This window comes from Lycorma delicatula, chromosome 7 (genome assembly GCF_047948215.1).
Source record: "Lycorma delicatula isolate Av1 chromosome 7, ASM4794821v1, whole genome shotgun sequence".
NCBI classification, from domain to species: Eukaryota; Metazoa; Arthropoda; class Insecta; order Hemiptera; family Fulgoridae; genus Lycorma; species Lycorma delicatula.
The window spans coordinates 85,262,772-85,283,360 of record NC_134461.1 but is presented as its reverse complement, the minus strand read 5'-3'; the positions used below and the strand labels follow the sequence as shown (position 1 = coordinate 85,283,360).

Genomic DNA, 20,589 nt, shown 5'->3' with positions numbered 1-20,589 from the left:
AACCACAACCACCCGGTGGGTGCTGGGATCATACCTAAGGAAAGCAAGAGGAGTTTGTAGGAGCATTAGTTTGTTTTTTTAAATGAAATCTTAAAATGATTTTAGTGAAACTGTTAACATTTTTTAATTTCTTATAAATTAATATTCATGTAGATTATTCTGTGAACATTCAAGGAAAGTTTTGCTCGTACTACTTAATGCCTGAATGAGGTTATGGCTGCTTATTGCTTTTTTTTTTGTTTAACCTCTGGAACCACTATTCGGTATTGCTTTAAAGAATGATTTGTAGTGTGTGTGTGAAAAATCCATTCCTGACTAGGACCCCTGGATGAAAGGCCAAAACGCTGGCAGCTGCTTGTTGCTGTTAATATTTTTATTATTAGTTACATTATATTAGTGTTGGAATATGTGACTTTTAAGTTTGTGATTCAGTTACAAAGATCTGAATTACACAGCACAAAGGTTTAAAAAATATATATTTATAATGAAAAAAGATTTTTTGAACCAAGGCATACTTGAATGCGATTTCCTTAAGTGCTTTTAACAAATAATTTGTAATAAATTAAAATTGTCCACAAAAGAAAGTTATAATCTATATCTCGATAATAGTACATGCTTCATTGTCTTAAAATTATTGTTAATGAATACAGTAATTTAATGGACTGATAATTTTTCTTTACTTTATAACTGACATCAAACATCCTTAACATATATTTTAATAAGAAAAATGAGATGTATGAAATAAATGCCAACCCAATCAAAGGAAAAAGGCTGCAAAAAAGTGAATTGGGTAAATAAATACGTTAAATTAATTCGGAATAATCACGAGGGAGTGATAAAATATATTCCAAATTTGAACACTAATATTCATTTACAATCTAACAATTTTCGAATCCCTGTCACGCATGGCATTTTCACTCGCTACAAGATTGTCATTTCATCTCATCCTCTGAAGCAATACCTAACAGTGATGCTGGAGGCTAAGAAAAAGTATAATAGAACAGGAATAAAATTCGGTGATCCTATAAGGATTCAGTGTTACTGTTGAACTTCATAAGTCAGAGAGAAGACTAATTATAAATTTATCAGGAAATCTCTTGCTTTACGAAAGATAAATTAATATCAAATTATTTATCCGCTTCGCATTTATAAATTATACGACAGTTTCTGTCATCAAGTACTACACACACAGAAACATTAACACTTTCTACTTTTACTCAAAATAATCGGGTCAAAAAGGAGTTCTGACCAAGAATCAGGTCCATGCTCAGCGTGTAATATGATCTAACCTATATGTTGTTAAATATAGAAAAATCTATATGCATGTTTTTAAGTTATATTTGTGTTTTATGATGATGTCTTGTTAACAGCGCACTTGTGCAGTGATTTAGGAAATAACTGTTTTTATTATGCATTATTGTGAATAGTTATAATTATATCGTAATATTACTTAAGTTAGTAAAATACAATTGGTTATTGCAACTTTCAAATATGAATTTAGCTGTACTTTCAAGTAGTATTTAATTTAAATAATCTTATGGATCCATTTAGTAAAATATTTGAAAGGCTCACAGATAAATTAAAAAAAGAATTCCTTCTCGAAGACACTTCTCATTATTTTGCGACATTAAAGAGCGATTGCGAAAGATTTAAATTTTGTTTGACACTTTTAGAAAATGCAAAACTTTTACCTCCTTTGCAAGTAAATGATAAAAAAAATTGTTTTCAATCACAAAAGTATAGAAACGAAGGAAACTGCTTGTTCCTTAAAAAGAACGATATTACTGCATTGGAATGTTATTCTATGAGTATTGCATTTGCGCCGACTTATAGCGAAGAACTCGCTCTTGCGTACGCTAATCGGTCTGCCGTCTCATTTTCATTGAACCAGTTTGAAGATAGTATTGTAGATATTGACAGAGCTCTATCAAAAAATTATCCAGACCATTTGAAGTACAAACTTTATGAACGTAAAGGAAAGTGTTTACTTAACTTGGGGAGAGTAAAGTGTGCCAAAGACAACTATAGAGTAAGTAAGCTTCAGCCATTTTTTTTTAAATTTAATATTTATTGTATTAACTGATGCTGTACCATTGTAGTAGACTGATTTATTTGTTGTAAAGTTTATTAATTTTAACTCTTGCTGGTAAATATCGTGTTAATAAATTTGATTTACATTTGAAGTCTGGTAGGTTTGCCTACGATTCAGTTGCAGAAATGTCAAAACCAGAAATGTCAAGAATTATAATTCCATTTAGTTGTCTTTGAAATTGAAATCTCTTTGCTATTCTGGTCAGCTTATTTTTATACTTAAGTTGTTATGTATCTGTCGTATAAACACTCATTTTTGTCAGCATCACTTCTGAACACAGTGGACATTAAAGTTGGTGGTATGTGTACTGATACTGTCCCAAATTAATACCAGTCACATTATTGTTTGATGTGTTCTATATTTAAACATTAAAAAATATCAAATTACCATATTCAACCATATCCTCATAGGACTTAATAAAAACACTTAAAAAAATCACTGTAAAAACACCATCACCCTTCAAAATCACTGATAAGGGAACTGAATAATAGCAATAAAATTATATTTTAGACTCCTATTTTCACATATGTAGAAAGTAAATCATTTTATTTTATTTCTTTTTTAATTTTTAACCATATTTTATCTTGCATATCACTGAATTCATCATGGATTTGGCTAAATTAATAATGTTTATTAGCTAGAAATATTTTTATTTGGTGTCAACTGTTAACTTACACTGGTAAGGTAGCAGATTATTTATGTTGTAAATATCATTTATGTTTTTTGTTGTGACTGTTACAGAATGCATTAAATTTAATTAATAAATCTAAATTAAAAGAAGATAGAATTAATAATTTTGTAACTGCATTAAATAAAGAATTAAACTGTTTATCAGAAAATGGTTCAGATTGCACCGATGTTGAAGAAGCAAGTTTAAATGTAGAAAATAATAATTTATTAACTAAACAGGGATGTACTAATGATGATAGTGTACCATGTCTATCTTATGCACAGAATAGTGAAGTTCCAGCTGGTTGTGATGCTATTAAAATTACATATAATGAAACGATGGGAAGGCATATTGTAGCTGTTAAGGACATTAATCCTGGTAGGAGGTTCTTTCACTTAAATATTTTACTTATTATAATAATAGAAATTTACAAAATAATGCAGTGTGTGCGCGTGTGCATGTGCATGTATGGTGTGTGTCTACATACACATGCAGAAGTATATCATTTACATGCAGATTTATATAAAAGTGTATTTTTTAGTTTTTAAAAAAATATCTTTCTTAGTATTGTGATGGCTCTAATTTTTGTGAATGTGCCCAGTTTTCCAAATTACTGGAGTACGTAAAGTACTTAAAAGGATTGGTAAAGTTATATTGCTTGTTACGGAAAATATTCAACCTCTCCAAAATAAGTTTCTTTAAACAATATTATAAATTTTTTCATGAAAAACACCCAGTATGTACTGAGAGACAATGATTGTTTTGAGAGTGTTTTGAAGTTAAGTAGAGACTGCATACATACATTTCAGATATAATGTTATTAGACATTATATGTTACTTAAAATTGAGATAAAGATAAATATTTTATGTTGGGCCTCCATGGAACTTATACTTGAAATCAAGGGATGTTATACATTGTAATAGACTTATTGCAGTTTATACATTTAAATAAATGTTATCCACTTAAAACTAACTTGCACACAATTGCATATGTAGAATCAGTCTGTTTATTTTATTTGTGTTATCGTACATTTCAAGCTGTGCATTTAAATCATTCTGTACATTTTTCATTTTTTTATTACAAATAGGCACATTCCTGTGGTTCACTTGGGTCCTCCAAAAAAGGGTTGTATCTCTTCTATATCATAGAAGTATAAAAAATAGGTTTTCAAAGATAATTACATTACAGTACTAAAACAATTTTATATATATGAAAGTTAATTTATAATTTAAAAAAATTAACCAATACTGTATTATTTAGATTAAATTATTAAAACAATTTAATTCGCTGTTCATCATAGTATTATAATAATAAACATCATTATTTTCAGATAAAGCAACTTTTGTTTATTCATTTTTTTTATATCAACCATGAGTCTGAAAACTGAGTGTAGGTGAGTAAAAAACGTTAAACATAAATCTAATCACTTGAACCTACACTATCCTTAACTAATTGATGAGAAAAAAAATTCTTCAATATAGTAACAATAATTTTCAGTTTAAAGCTGCTATAGTTCTTTAATAAAAAAATTGTTCTATCACCATATGAACCAATGTTATATGGAGATTTCTCCATGAGTTTTGATTCTACTGTCTTTTGTATACATTAATGTTGTTTTATATACATTAAATAATGTTGTTCTACAGACTTCCACCAATGTACTTGTTCCATTGCTCGTGTTATAATTATGGGTGTCTAAATTTGTCTTAAAATCTGCCTGACAGATTTACTTTGTAAATATTGCCATTCCTTCTTAAATTATTAATTCCTTCTTAAAAATTGACACAATAGATCAAGAGAAGATCATAATAGTTCTTTAAAAAAGATAGTAAGTATATCTTTAAGAGATTGCCTACAAATTTCCTTATCCCTACCACAGATCAATGGTTTTCTTTTGTAGTAGCAAACCTCTTTTTAAATTTTGTTTAGCTAAACAAAATTGTATACTAAAAAAATTGTAATACTAAAAAAAGTATTGACATTGAATGTGGTATTTTAGTCTATTAATCAATTCATGAATATCTGCTTATATAAATTTTATCTTCTCTAAGCATATGTATTAATCTTGTGGAGCAAAAATGTTTTTTTTTTATAAATATACTCTACATAACCAATTCATTTGGATCAATTATTACATCTAAGAACTTTACTAGTTGTGATTATCATATATCATGACTATATTATTTCCTTTTTGCTGTATTTATTTTTAAAGAAAATAAATCTAATAAATTGGATTTATTTTCATGAACTATTAAATTATTCTGAATGAAATGTTGATACAATGTTTTATTATATATATATATACAGGTTTATTAGTAGGAGCCCTAACCAATGATGTTATTACCCTCTTCACATTCATTTTCTCTCTTTATGTTATTCAAGGGGTATAAGTAATATTTCCATTGATTTTTGATTTTTAAAGTAGTGAAACAAATTTATTTCACATACATTACTTTTTTAAATAATTATTTTTTGTTGTACAATCTTTATTCAAGACTTTGAATCATAATCAAAAAATTTAGGCAGACCAAAAAATAGGATTTATTGGGTGAGCCTGATGAAATCAGATAGTCTTTTCAGACCAACTTTGTTACAAACTTCTCTGAAACTACCAGACAAAATGTTTTGAAATTTTGAATTCAGAGCGTACACTCAATACTGGTACTTCTAGGTATATTGGTTACAGTTTTATATATATTGACCTTTTTTTTAATTAATTTAAATCTAATACTTTTCAAATAAATCAGTTTTATCCATACAATTTGATTTGAAAATAAGTTATTTGGTGTTTTTAAAATTGTTGATTATAAACTATTTTATCAAATTTCAAATAAAGTTTCTACATTGATTTTTATATCAGAAATAGTAACATTGTATAGGTTATGGTGTTAGAAAACAAACTTTTGGAATATTTTCAGATTAGTTTTAAAGTAATAGTTTGTGTTGTAGTAATATACATGAGGAAAGATAGATTAAAATAAAGTACAATTTAAACATTTATTTAAATAAAATTCCAAAACCTGTTGGAATTTGTGTTCTAAGTAGGAACAATAATTTATATAATTTTAGGTTCTGCTATCGAAATCAAAGATTACAACTTACATATACCACTTTTCAATTTTGTATCTTATGAAAAATATGTAGAACCAACTCCTATATATTATTATCAAGGTCTCTGATAATTATGTGCCTATTGTACCTGTAGTGATACTTTTAAAAAAATTAAATTTCTTGTTCTTAAAAACAATTCTCATTAATAATGGCATATCCAGTAGTCTCACAGATCCCAAGGAATAACTTTAGAAAAGATGATTATGAATATTGGATATAATGGAGTTTAAAATTGGCCTTATGTCATACATTTAAGGGTTAAGACATTAGAAGGGCTGCTGTTGAAATCATCATTCAGTTTTGAAAGGTTATTGAAAGTTAATAAAAGTTCTGCAGTGGTTAAACATTGAGATGAGTTTACATCTACTGAATAATGCTAACCAAATTTGAGTAATTTTATAACTTATAAAAAAATTCACACATGAAGCCAATTTGAAAATCATTACATATTTGTGATATACATATATTCTTCAAAAGTTTATTGTCAATATTGTTAAGTTAATATAAACGTTGATAAACTTATTGTTAATAAGTTATCATTTATAAATTATATTTATTAAAATTTAAAACTCTATGATCATTTCAATTCAAATTGAATACATAGATAGCAGATGGATTATAATCATTGGTTCGCTCTGCTTGTTTGTGTTATTAGGCAATGCCAATTTTTACTAAACCTATTGGTTAGAATTATTTCTTTATATGATGGAGTATATTCTTACTTTAAAATGAGATTTTTTATTATTTTTCAAATTGTTGTCCTTTCTTGCCTTGAACCTTCCTTCTTTTAATTCCCTTTTGGAATAGTATTAGTTAATTTATATATTGTTCTTCAGTTTATATCTTTAGCTGGCTAATGTCAGCAATAAAATCAATAGTTAATAGTATATATTTTTGAGTGAGAAATGAGCTGACAAATTTGTTCATAATCGTATCTGAAAATACTGTAATGCAAGCAGGGTTGCGTATAGCAGCTGGCACAGTTGCTTTGGAACAAGTTAAATCAGTATGATGATGCTTAAACACTAATTTTGTATATAATGCTTTGGAAAAATGTGTCAAACAAATTTTTCTTTTTTTTACTTTTTTCACTAACATTTTACTTAATGAGACTCAGAATCACACCCAAAACCTTTTTTATAATAAAAAAATAATTTTATTAATTTTAATTATAAAAATTTATTTGTTTAAATTATTTTATATTGTGTTTTTTTATATTATTGGCTATTGTTCTTCGTTTTTAAATATTCTTTTATTATGTAGGTGATGTGTTAGTTGTTGAACAACCATATACTTCTGTACTGTTACCATCTGCTTATAATTTATATTGTTTTAATTGTTTGAGGAGAAGTCATACACTGATACCTTGTCTTGAATGTACAAAGGTAAGAGTTTTTCACTGTTCTGCTACAGATGTTCTCATTTTTTCTGGTTAATTGTTAACTTACTTATTTAAATTACTGTAAACAAAACACTATCCAGCAGAAGTCAATTTTTTTGTTGTGATTTCAGACATAAAATTAAATATCTATCATAGTCAGGAAGATTGAAATTATGTTAAGATTTATTTAATAATTTACTTAATATAGATTTAATACACTTGAACATATCTAACTACTTCATAAAAGTAAATGGATGGTAGAAAAAGTATTTTAAAATCCCTGAAGAGCAATCAATAGAAACATGCATTATCAACACTTCCAATAATCCTTATACTTGTTTTTTTTTTTTTTTTGTAATTAGAACAATTTAACCTTTTGTACAGAATGACCCCGTTGAATAATTAAAAAAAAAAATTAGGAGTGAATGAAAGCAAAGTAGATTGAGATAAGTGAAACTGTATCCAGAATTAGCTTCAGCTTAATGAATAGGTAATATATAGCAAATCATGCTTCCTTATTTCAGATGTATGTGTATATATTTTCCAATTTCATATTGTGTCTATACCCAAAAGTTTAACCTCTTCTTTATGATCTCAATCCATCTCTCACCTCAAGTCTTCTCCATTAACATTTCTTCTTATATTCCATGTCCATGTCTTCTCAATAACATGTTCATGTTCATTTTTCTTTTAGAAAATGAACAAAATTAGTTTATTGGCTGAAAACCACTGTTTTACATTTTTTGAATGAATTGCTATATTAGAGTTTAAACCTACAGTATTTTGATTTGAAATGAATTTGAGACATTTTCAGCTTATACATAAAATGGATTTAACCAGATATGGGAAATTAGGGAGCTCATGTATAAAGTTAAACAAAAGTAAAAGCCTAAAGCAAGTTTTGGAAAATACAATGCAATATGTATGTTTTGGCAATCAGAAGATTCAATATATCCATTTTGTGAGTCTTTGGTTATGATTTCTCAAGTAAGATTTCAACAGATGTACGAGGCTCGGCTGATAAATTTTGCATACTAGTATGCTACATGAAGATAAAAGGTACTTTCAAGTTGGGTGTGGCAGCACATGATAGCTAAAATTCCACTTTACAAACCTGCAGTAATATGTTGAAATTTGTTTACTGGTTTGTTTTCAGTAGCAGTTAAAATGGAGTCGAGTACAGCCAATATGTCAACATGGTTATAATAGTACGTAGTGATCAAATTTCTAATAGCAGAAAATGTGAGTCCTATGAATATTCTTCATCGTTTAAAAGCGGTTTATGTTAGTGAAACTGTTGACAGGAGTACTGTGAATAGATGGGTGTTGAAATTTCATGAATGTGAAGCTGGTAAAGCGACAATTGAAGACGCACCTTGCAGTGGACGACCATTTTCCGTGACTGATGAGAAACATTGAAAGGAGGTGGATGATTTGCTTCAAAATGACTGGCGAATCGCCCAGGAATTCATCACTATTCAGACATATCTAAAGAATGAGTGGGTCATATTATCAAGCAACTGGGTTACTGTAAAATCTGTGCACGATGGATGCCATGTAAACTCTCTGATGGCTCTGCAAGCTGAAGTTTGAGCCTATTCCGATTCCACCATACTCACTAGATTTGGCTCCGTGTAACTTCCACTTTTTCCCTCATCTCAAGAGGGATCTCAAAGGTAATAATTACACCACTGACAATGAGGTGAAGGAAGCTGTGGCCACTTGGATCCAAGAAAGACTGCCAGAATTTTTCAGTGATTGAATGCAAAAACTTGTCATACGTTGGGAAAAGTGTATCAGTGTAAACAGGGATTATATTGAAAAATAAATACTGCATTTTGTAGCTAAGATATTGATTGTACTTTTATTTCATTCCAATATCTCTTTTCATTCCCATCCTACGCATATATATGCAAAATTTATCAGCTGAGCCTCATATAAAAGGTTCTGTAATTCCATTGTGATCCAATTTAGAGATAATGTAGAATGTTCAGTAGTTTACTACTTTGTTAGATAGGGATAGTCTGTTTCATGATCAAATGTGCCATCAGTTGCTTGGTCTGTTTATATCATTTTGTCTTTTTATCATGTTATTTTGAATATAATTTAAAAATATACATATATTCCTTTAATTCTTTAAAATGGTTTTTAATATAATTTTAAAAATATCAGAAAATAGTAAATTAAATTTCAAGATTTTTATAATAATTTAAGTGTGATTTTTTTTTTTTATTCTCGAAGTAACAGCAATATTTCAATTCAACCTTTAAATCGTGGAGTTATAATATTTCTTCAAAAAAAAAAAGATAAAAACTATTACAGTTAAAACTTATTAAATGTAAACTATTAAACTTAAAACTAAGGTAAAACTTATTACACAAAAAAATATAAGTCTCTTATAAGCCTCTCATTTGGAAATGAGAGGCTTATCTGTTCAAAATAAAGATTATTAAAACAGATGCTTTTGATTCCATGAGGCATCATTGAAAGTAGATTTATAAACCTTAATCTTAATGTTTATTAACCTTAATCTTATAATGTTATTTTGTGGGCAGATTGATGGTTCTTGTGGATAGTACATTAAACCAATTGGATCTGTTATCAGGCACAATTCTTTTTTATTGTGGCTCAAGATAGCTACCATCATTGCTGAAGGTTGAATAATTTACCTTTATCACCCAATTTAGGCATTGTAAGGCAATGTTAACATAATTAAATCATGGAAGAACAGTGATGTATAAAAGCTCTCTTGAGTCACTTTCAAACCAGTTAGATATTTGAAAACATAAGAGATATAATTATTGATTTTATAATGGAAAACCTCATTTTATGCATTTATTGTTTGAAAATTGGTAAATAAATACCTTGGCTTGTGGTTTAGGAGAAGGGACCATTGAGTGATCTTCAAAATCTGTTATTTTTACAAGTATCATCATCTTTGGGATTTATTTAATAATGAAAGATTTTGCTTTAAAGTAATGATTTGTATCATTTAAAAGAAATAATAGAACTTTAATGAGATATTTATATTGAACTGTGTAATTCAATTTGTCAGTAGTAGTGAAAGTGCATAAAAAATGTTTAACCATATTCTTTCAGAACAAGATGGTTGTGCACTATTGTAAAGTTTCAGGGAGTAGTGATTATGTGTAAGTGTAGTGATGCCTGAAAATTGAAGCGTATGACGTTAGGATAAAATACATATTGCTGAAGTCATGTTCAATAAACCAGTTTTCATAGGTTACCAAAGTTAATGCCTAATGCAGTCTCATTGTTTGCTGTTGGCATTTATTAGTGACTAATGAAAATATAAAATATATTGAATATATATATTTTTTTTAAATGTACAGTTAGTTTTCTTCTTCAGTTTCTTTCAGACCATAAAAGTAAAAATGATATTGCTCTAGCTCTATTAATTGTTAGATGGTAGTGCAAAGACTTAAGGGTTGTTTTGCTTAAAAAATTTCTAATATTGAATTTTTAATTCTGTTCTATGAACAGAAATTGTTTGATAATTTTCATTAAATATTATTTGAGTTTTAGTTTGTATAATATCTTAACCTGTAATTATGGTTTTTGTTTTAATTATGTTTTTTTTTTTTTAGGTATTATTTTGTAGTATCGAATGCAGAGATAGTTGTCTGGCAGCTAGTCATGTTGTAGAATGCCCAATACTTCCTCATTTAATCAGTCTTGGTTGTAGTAAATTAGAATTATTAGCTTTACGAATATTATTAGTAGCATCAGAAAATAATAATTTAAATTCATTAAGAGATTATATAAATAATATTGATGAACCTTATTGCCATGGCAGCTGTGACCGATTAAATGGATTTGATGATAATCACCAGTACTGTTCCAATGATTATCGAACTATTCATCATTTAGCTACTAACTCAAATTTAAGGACAATTGCCGATCTATTTAGGCGATCTTGTTTCGCATGCTGTATTGTACATTGTGTCGATCAATTGACTGATTATTTTAAAAGTAATTTTAATAATATCACTGATAATAATGATGTTAATATCACTAGTGATAATTTTAAAGAATATTTTGAAAATAAATGTTTTGCTGGTGGTCTTTTATTAAGATATTTACAAAGTATGCCGTGTAATGCACATGAAGTTTCAGAGATGTGTGTATTTAAACCTAGATCTGTTGATAAGGGTAGTAATACAGATGATAATTTTATTTATGACAACAAAGAAATAGGTGGTGCTGCTTATCCAGTATTAAGTCTTATAAATCATTCTTGTGATCCTAATGTTGTAAGACATAGTCACAATGGTGATACAGTTGTATTAACAGCTATTCAACAAATAGCCAAAGGTGAACAGGTAGGTATTCATTATTTATTAAAAGTTACAATAAGCGAAATGTATGTTAACATTTAAAAAAAAAAATTGGTACTTACGTATTAACACCACCGCAGCTTTATTTAAAAACAAAGTAGTCAATCGGATTTCGATGGAAAATGAGCCGATATAGAGTTTAACATAGATTCAAAACAGTCTCTTTATTAATTTTAATAAATGGTTATTTATTTATTTTATAAATATATAACCAAACTTAAACTACCGCTTCGCTCGCTAACCTTAACTAATTAACAGGAGTGTTTTGATTATTTAAACAATAAATAATTGCAATAATTACTGAATTTATTAAATAAATACTCACAAAATTATGGTGATAATTAGTCAAGGTTAGTGAGCGTAGGTTAAGTTTGGTTAAATTATATTTATAAAATAAATAAATATAAATATCCCATTTATTAAAATGAATAAAGAGACTGTTCATTTTCCACTGAAATCCGATTGACTACTTTGTTTTTAAATAAAGCTGTAACTGCGGTGGCGTTAATACGCAAGTACCAAAAAATTATACTAAATATTAAATAAATAAATTGGACAATCGCAGAACTATTTTTTGCACTTCTGCATGTAAAATAACCGCCAGATGTACTGTTTGTTTATTTTATATTTATATTTGTAAAATAATTAATTTTTAATGCTGAATTTTTATATATAGATAAGCAAATTGTATGCTAGAAGAGATATTTTTGTAAGAATAAATTTTATCTTGTACTGCTTTTATTTGGTTATTTTTAAAAAATAATCTTTCAAAACCTTTGCTTCTGAAGATACTACTATGATGTACAATGGAATCTTGGACTGCAATACACTGTGTTTTTGCTTGGAAAACCTTTTACAAAAAAGACAGCTTTGCAATCACATAGTGTACATTTCAAACTTAAGTACATAAACAAACTTAACATGCTCTTCACATCTATTCATGTTCTCAACACGTTTGGTTCAAAATTTTCAAGTTACTAGCTGTATATTAAATAAGCAAAGGTTAAAATGTGATTGTAGTGATAGTAATAGAGGTAATAACAGAGTCCATACTGCTTTGTGCTTAACCACTCTGTCACCTCTGTTTTAAATCACAATTTGGTAGTTTTATATTAAGATTTATATTTCAGTCTCTTCCAGATTCAGTTACCAATCCACTATACAGACAAGATTATGTATAGCTTTACCCAACCACTAATATTATGGTTCTAGCATTGTTGTATTTTTTTTTTTATAATCAACTTAGTTTACAGATATCTCTTCAAATATGTTTCAATGAGATGTTTTTATAATGAGTGCTTTTTTTTGTTGATTATTTTGTTATTTGCTTTTTAAAGTATATATTATTCTTCTTGTTTCTAGTTTATCATGTTAAGGAAGAAATATTATAAATGTTTCTCTCTCCATACAATTTACTTTCACATTCATTGACACTGTTAATTGTGTTAGGTTAACAGTGTAAATCACTCGTCATTCATCATTTAACTCAGTTTAATTTTGTTCTCTTGTTCCTCTGTTTTATACTAATCTTTTAACATTAATGTAAGTAAGTATTACATAAAAGTTTCTGTAATCTGTTTACATATTCCAATATTTAACTTGTAGAGTTTTCACCCACTACAAGGGCAAACAGAAAAGAAAAGTTTTATTTAAAAAAAAACATTTTTATAACTTTCACATTATTCTTGTTTATCTACTTCAAAATACTTTGTATACTTTTAGTGTAATATATTCCTAGTATTTATTCAATGTTGGTAAACTTCCAGAAATTTTACCTGTCTAAAAGAGTGTAAGTCCTGTCATATATTTTCTTTGATTTATTCAATAATTTAAAATGGCAGCCGTTAAATGATATTTTTAGTTTTCTAGTAAGCAGAAATCTGCAGAAGATATTTTGGAGAATAAAAGAAATGAGGAACAGTAATTTTAGCATATTTTATCAAAAACTCATTGGAGCAATGAAGCACTCATGAATTGTTATTCAGTGCCTTTAATTACTTCATTGTCATTGTTTTTCTAATAAATTGTATGTTATTGTTTAAAAATTCTTTGTTGTCCATAGATCTAGTGGGAAAAGAATTTTAATGAACAGCAGCAATGTAAACAACCAATATAACATTGATCTTTCAGTGATATCATGCTTTTTATGTTTGAAAGTGATGATTTCCCAGCTTTGCAATGATTGTCCTTTGGTTTCCATGCTAAAACTGTACAGCGATAATAAATTTTTAAAAAAGGGTTTTCTCTCCTCATTTCGCTAATTCAAAAGTTCCCGTCAGGCAGAAATAAAAATTATTTTTTCTAGTTGGCAGCTATGACAGAATTTTTGCTGTAATTGACACTTATTCAGAGTATTGAATAAACATCTTCACTTATAGTAACATGCAGTTTTTTTCAATAACATTATTATTAGTCCGTGTTTTCATAACTGTTCAGAATTTATTGTTTTGATTGTCATTTTGAGCCTAGTTTGAAAAATATGCATGGTACTTAAAATATACTCAAAAATGTTAAATCTCAGTGAATATACAAATTTATTAAAAATGTTATAGTAAAATCATTAAAAACAAGTATTCTGCATGTTAAAGAATAAAAATGTGTTTTGTATAATAAGAGATAATATTGACAAACACATGCAAAATTAAATCACATTTTATACCAAGTAATGACAAAAAAAAGTGAATGGGTTAATTTCTTTTATTTTAAACTCTTAATTTCTCATTTGTTGTTTTTTTTTTTATATAGATATTAGACAACTATGGTTATCATCATGCTGTTCATGATTTGCATACTCGTCAGAACCACTTATTTTCACAATATCATTTTTTATGTAACTGTATCGCATGTGTTGAAGACTGGCCTAGATATCACCTTTTACCAGATAAAAATATTATTTACATACTTCCCCAGTAAGTATTTTTTATTTCAGATCTGTAATTTTTAAATTACATCATTATTGTAATAATTATATAGTGATTTCAAAATGTTGCTAATCTTTACCATTAAATTATTAAAAATCACATAATTAGTAGGTTATGTATTAGTATTAAAATTACATTAATTAAAAAATAGAAAGTTTCATATGACTGTATGTATAATTTTCATAATTTGACAATAATGAAGTAACATTGTAACTGTTTTTGGCTTCCTTGATTGTATTTTGTGTGTTTTGATAAAAATACATCATATAAATATTTCACTGTAGAGGTTTTTCAATCAGTTAATTATATTATTTTTATTTTTCAGTATGCAGAAAGAAGTTGAGTTATCATCTAAAGAATTTAGAACATTATTAAAGAAAGTGTTAAGTGGTGACTTCAGTGGTGATAGTGTTCTTAAAAAATTATTAAAACATTTATCTTTGTTACAAATTGCTGTTAAACGTCCTTGGAAAGAATACAGTGAATGTCAGGAGGCTATTAAACAAGCATTAAGTATGCAAGCAAATCATTATGTGCAGAATTCACATGAATAATTATGCAGAATATAATATATTTTAAGTATTTATGTAATTACTTATTAAAAAGTTTACATAAAAAAGTTTTTTAAATTTGATTTCTTTCCTATTCTACTAGTTACCTTCTTCATTCAAGTTCTTTTCAAGATGTATACAAATTTAAATACCTAAAAAGAACGACACAAGTTAACTTAGTTTCACTTTTCATCATGCTAAATCTGATAACAATCATTACTTGTAGCGAGTGATTTGTGTCTATATTGTATTCAATTAGCTTACAGAATGAAGAATGAACAAACATTGCATTTATGTGACTGAGTTCATCATGATTCTGCTGAGTCACTTCCTCTATATCAGTACTGATTCACAACACAACCACAACTGTATACAACACTATAATAATTTCTCATATATTAGTCTTCGTATAATTAGTCATAGTAGTCAAGTAATCAAACATTTATTTAATATTATGTCTTCTCAGTTCTATTAAAATTCTTGATTTTTTCACATGATCACCCTTTTGCTCTCATGTTCAATTTTTGTGTTTCTGTTACTTATTTATTTACTCTAATGTTATTTAAAGTTAGTACAATGGAATTTTTTTAAGTTTACTGGAATGTGAGTATAGTGTATTCTTAGATTTGGGTCTGTACGACGAGTTATACCATTATTTTGACACCATGTCTGATACTGATTCAGCTGATAATAGTGCATGATTATTGATATCCCCTCTGAAAAAAGGCTGCAATAAAAGCCCTTAAGTTGTACGGAAAAACACATTATTTTAAATGCTTACAAAAGCAAATTACAATAATCCAACAGTGTTGATTTCAGATGTTGTTAATAAAACTGCTAACAAAGTGGAAGTTGTACTACTTCAGTATACATTGTGATTCACAAGTATAAATATACTAATGAATTATGGTGTCATAAGAAAACAAAATCCCACAGGTCAAGAAAAAGTTGACAATTTGTACAAGAATTTTGTTTTTGAAATGAACTGCCTATAATAGGCAAAGTGTTGCAGGTTGTAAATGTTGATAACGATCTACCAGATTTCTGAAAAAACAACTTTTTATAAGTTGTTAAATAGTGTGAATTTTAACAGGCCAGGGAAGTGCTTTAATTGACAGGGATGACATTATATCAGTGATATAATGTCATTAACACATTACCTTACTGAAATAAAGAAAAGATGGCTGTAAAATATATTATATGATGAAACTTGGGTCAATGAAGGCCACACGAAAAGTTTAATTTGGAAAGATAAAGCTATGAATTCTTCAAAAGAAGCCTTTCTTTGTGCTTATCAACCAGTAATAAGGCTCCATTGAGTAAAGGTAGGTGTCCCATAATTATGCATATCAGTAGGGAGGAGACTATCATTACAAGATGAACTTAGAGAAATGATGAAGAGAATTCCAGTTCTGTCTTGGCAAAAAAATGTATCAAAAGGAGTGATTTTTGAAGAAGATGAACTTAAGTTCTAATTATTGAAAATGGTTTTGTATATTAAAAGTAATTTTAATGTGTTTAAAATTGAAGAGTTAACAAGATCCAGTGGTAAAACCGTGCTTTGATTACCTCCCTGTTTGTGAACTTAACCCAGTTGAGTTTGGAAACAAATCAAAAGTTACATAGGATCAGAAAATACTACTTTTAAAATATCTAATGTTAAAAGTCTATGGATAAAAGCCAATGATAAAATGGACCAGCAGGAATGGAAAAACTGTATATAACAGGTAACAGATACTGTTAAATCAAATTATTAGGAATTGGATTATAATTTAAAACAAAATTGAGTCTCCCATTGTATCTCTTAATACTGATATCACTATGGATTTCTCACAATCAGATGAAAACTGAATTGAATTTATTATTTGTTTATTATCATAAAAATTTAATCTAAAATATTAGTGAACTTTTACTTCTAATGAACAATTTCATAACGCTTAAAAAACTAAAGTGAACTACGTAAAAATAAACAATTTTAATGAATAAAATACTCATGGATTATCAGATGTGTCAAACAAGGTAAGAAATATTTATTGATCATTTAATGTCTTAATTTATTTAAATTTAAAATATATATATATATAATTTTTGTAAAATGGTTATTGATCATTAACTTCTCGTAAATTCTTTTATAAGCGTCAGGATTTACAGGAGATGTTTTTGAATTGGCCATCTGAAGACTTGTATGCGCAACCTGTTTACTTGAACTCCATAAGCTAACTGAATTAGGTATAGAAGTACTGAAGCTCATTTGCTTTTACATTTTATCTATGAAATACATTTCACGCTCTTTGTAATTAGATTTCATATAAATAATGATGGGTCAAGGGAGATTACCTAGGGAATCTTCAGTTCTAGTTCATGTGGGGTGTAATGTGTTGATGCTGTCTGCAGCATCGGTAAAATAAGAAGTTAATGATTAAGAAATCACTATCAACCTTTCCACTCCAACTTTGACGAATAACATAAACATTAAATTACCTCCAGTTTTTACTGTTACTCAATGTTATTATCCACCTTGGTGGCCTTCTCTTGGGAAGTATTACTTTGGTCTTTGTCAATATCAGAAAAAGGGCATGAATCCATTTATTGTGCAATAAAAGCTGTGACTTACCATGCTAGTAGGAAAGAAACATGATAACTTTAAATTTAAATTAGAAAAGCTTCAATATGTAGTGTATGAATGAAATATTTGTGGTGATTTAATTGCATTTATTCTTGGTTACACAAAGTACCATTGTTTGTTGTGTGAATGGGATAGTAGGAACAGAAGTAACCATTTCATTAGAAAAGAATGGCCTAAATGCAAATCACTCATGTTAAACAGAAAAATGTGAAACATTGTGTAACCCTAAAAATGTGTATATCTACCTCTGTTAGATATCAAACTAAGATTAATGAGACAGTTTTTTGGGAAATTGAAAGGCGGAAAATTGCAGTGATATTGTTAACGATGTTATAAAAATTTGGGTTGTAATATGTTCTTAAAAGTACACTTCCTGCACTCGCACCTAGATTTCTTTTCAGAAAATTTTGGCGCAGTGAGCGATGAGCACGGGGACCACTTTCATCAGGAGATTTCAACTATGGAAAAGAGGTATCAAGGCAAATGGAATCATAATGTGCTGGCCGGTTATTGTTGGACCATCAAGAGGAATGTTCCACAGGCGAAATAAAGCAGAAAATTGTAATTACTTGCTTTCTAGGCGAGTCAAATGTTTGAATATTTTGTGGTTAAGATTGCAGAAAGTATTAAAATGTTTGAAATTATAAATACCTGTCTCACGGAAACCTACCGTGATGGGGAAAACCTATATCATATTTGAATTCAGGAGAAAAAATACAATCAGAAGCACACATTTTCTTCCCGAGACAAAAAAAATATTTTTTATTCTCCAGTGTAAATTAATCGTAAGTGAATTTTGTAAAGTAAAAGTGTTACAGGGAAATGGAAAAGAAGTATATCACTTAGTTTAAGTGAGAATACCCCTATATAGTACTATATATACCTATTTAGTTTTTTTTTTTTTTTTTTTGTCTTCAGTCATTTGACTGGTTTGATGCAGCTCTCCAAGATTCCCTATCTAGTGCTAGTCGTTTCATTTCAGTATACCCTCTACATCCTACATCCCCAACAATTTGTTTTACATACTCCAAACGTAGCCTGCCTACACAATTTTTCCCTTCTACCTGTCCTTCCAATATTAAAGCGACTATTCCAGGATGCCTTAGTATGTGGCCTATAAGTCTGTCTCTTCTTTTAACTATATTTTTCCAAATGCTTCTTTCTTCATCTATTTGCCGCAATACCTCTTCATTTGTCACTTTATCCACCCATCTGATTTTTAACATTCTCCTATAGCACCACATTTCAAAAGCTTCTAATCTTTTCTTCTCAGATACTCCGATTGTCCAAGTTTCACTTCCATATAAAGCGACACTCCAAACATACACTTTCAAAAATCTTTTCCTGAGATTTAAATTAATTTTTGATGTAAACAAATTATATTTCTTACTGAAGGCTCGTTTAGCTTGTGCTATTCGGCATTTTATATCGCTCCTGCTTCGTCCATCTTTAGTAATTTTACTTCCCAAATAACAAAATTCTTCTACCTCCATAATCTTTTCTCCTCCTATTTTCACATTCAGTGGTCCATCTTTGTTATTTCTACTAATTTCATTACTTTTGTTTTGTTCTTGTTTATTTTCATGCAATAGTTCTTGCGTAGGACTTCATCTATGCCGTTCGTTGTTTCTTCTAAATCCTTTTTACTCTCGGCTAGAATTACTATATCATCAGCAAATCGTAGCATCTTTATCTTTTCACCTTGTACTGTTACTCCGAATCTAAATTGTTCTTTAACATCATTAACTGCTAGTTCCATGTAAAGATTAAAAAGTAACGGAGATAGGGAACATCCTTGTCGGACTCCCTTTCTTATTAGGGCTTCTTTCTTATGTTCTTCAATTGTTATTGTTGCTGTTTGGTTCCTGTACATGTTAGCAATTGTTCTTCTATCTCTGTATTTGAACCCTAATTTTTTTAAAATGCTGAACATTTTATTCCAATCTACGTTATCGAAAGCCTTTTCTAGGTCTATAAACGCCAAGTATGTTGGTTTGTTTTTCTTTAATCTGAGGCCTAAAATTGCTTCCCTTGTCCCTATACTTTTCCTGAAACCAAATTGGTCTTCTCCTGACACTTCTTCCACTCTCCTCTCAATTCTTCTGTATAAAATTCTAGTTAAGATTTTTGATGCATGCCTAGTTAAGCTAATTGTTCTATATTCTTCACATTTATCTGCCCCTGCTTTCTTTGGTATCATAACTATAACACTTTTTTTGAAGTCTGATGGAAATTCCCCTTTTTCATAAATATTACACACCAGTTTGTATAATCTATCAATCGCTTCCTCGCCTGCACTGCGCAGTAATTCTACAGGTATTCCGTCTATTCCAGGTGCCTTTCTGCCATTTAAAACTTTTAATGCTGTCTTAAATTCAGTATTGTTTCTCCCATTTCATCCTCCTCAACTTCCTCTTCTTCCTCTATAACACCATTTTCTAATTCATTTCCTCCGTATAAATCTTCAATATATTCCACCCATCTATCGACTTTACCTTTCGTATTATATATTGGTGTACCATCTTTGTTTAACACATTATTAGATTTTAATTTATGTACCCCAAAATTTTCCTTAACTTTCCTGTATGCTCCGTCTATTTTACCAATGTTCATTTCTCTTTCCACTTCTGAACACTTTTCTTTAATCCACTCTTCTTTCGCCAGTTTGCACTTCCTATTTATAGCATTTCTTAATTGCCGATAGTTCCTTTTACTTTCTTCATCATTAGCATTCTTATATTTTCTACGTTCATCCATCAGCTGCAATATATCGTCTGAAACCCAAGGTTTTCTACCAGTTCTCTTTATTCCGCCTAAATTTGCTTCTGCTGATTTAAGAATTTCCTTTTTAACATTCTCCCATTCTTCTTCTACATTTTCT

General features: G+C 28.7%; 1 protein-coding gene across 1 annotated transcript; it reads left to right on the top strand.

Annotated features, from left to right (window-relative positions):
• The first annotated feature begins 1,251 nt into the window (after positions 1 to 1,251).
• Positions 1,252 to 15,143, top strand: LOC142327675 (protein-lysine N-methyltransferase SMYD4-like). Its single transcript, XM_075370913.1, has 6 exons — positions 1,252 to 2,029; positions 2,834 to 3,140; positions 7,138 to 7,259; positions 10,861 to 11,595; positions 14,356 to 14,519; positions 14,857 to 15,143. The coding sequence occupies exons 1-6, from the start codon at positions 1,538 to 1,540 to the stop codon at positions 15,083 to 15,085; spliced, it is 2,049 nt and encodes a 682-aa protein (XP_075227028.1). The 5' UTR covers positions 1,252 to 1,537; the 3' UTR covers positions 15,086 to 15,143.
• The last annotated feature ends 5,446 nt before the right edge of the window (positions 15,144 to 20,589 follow it).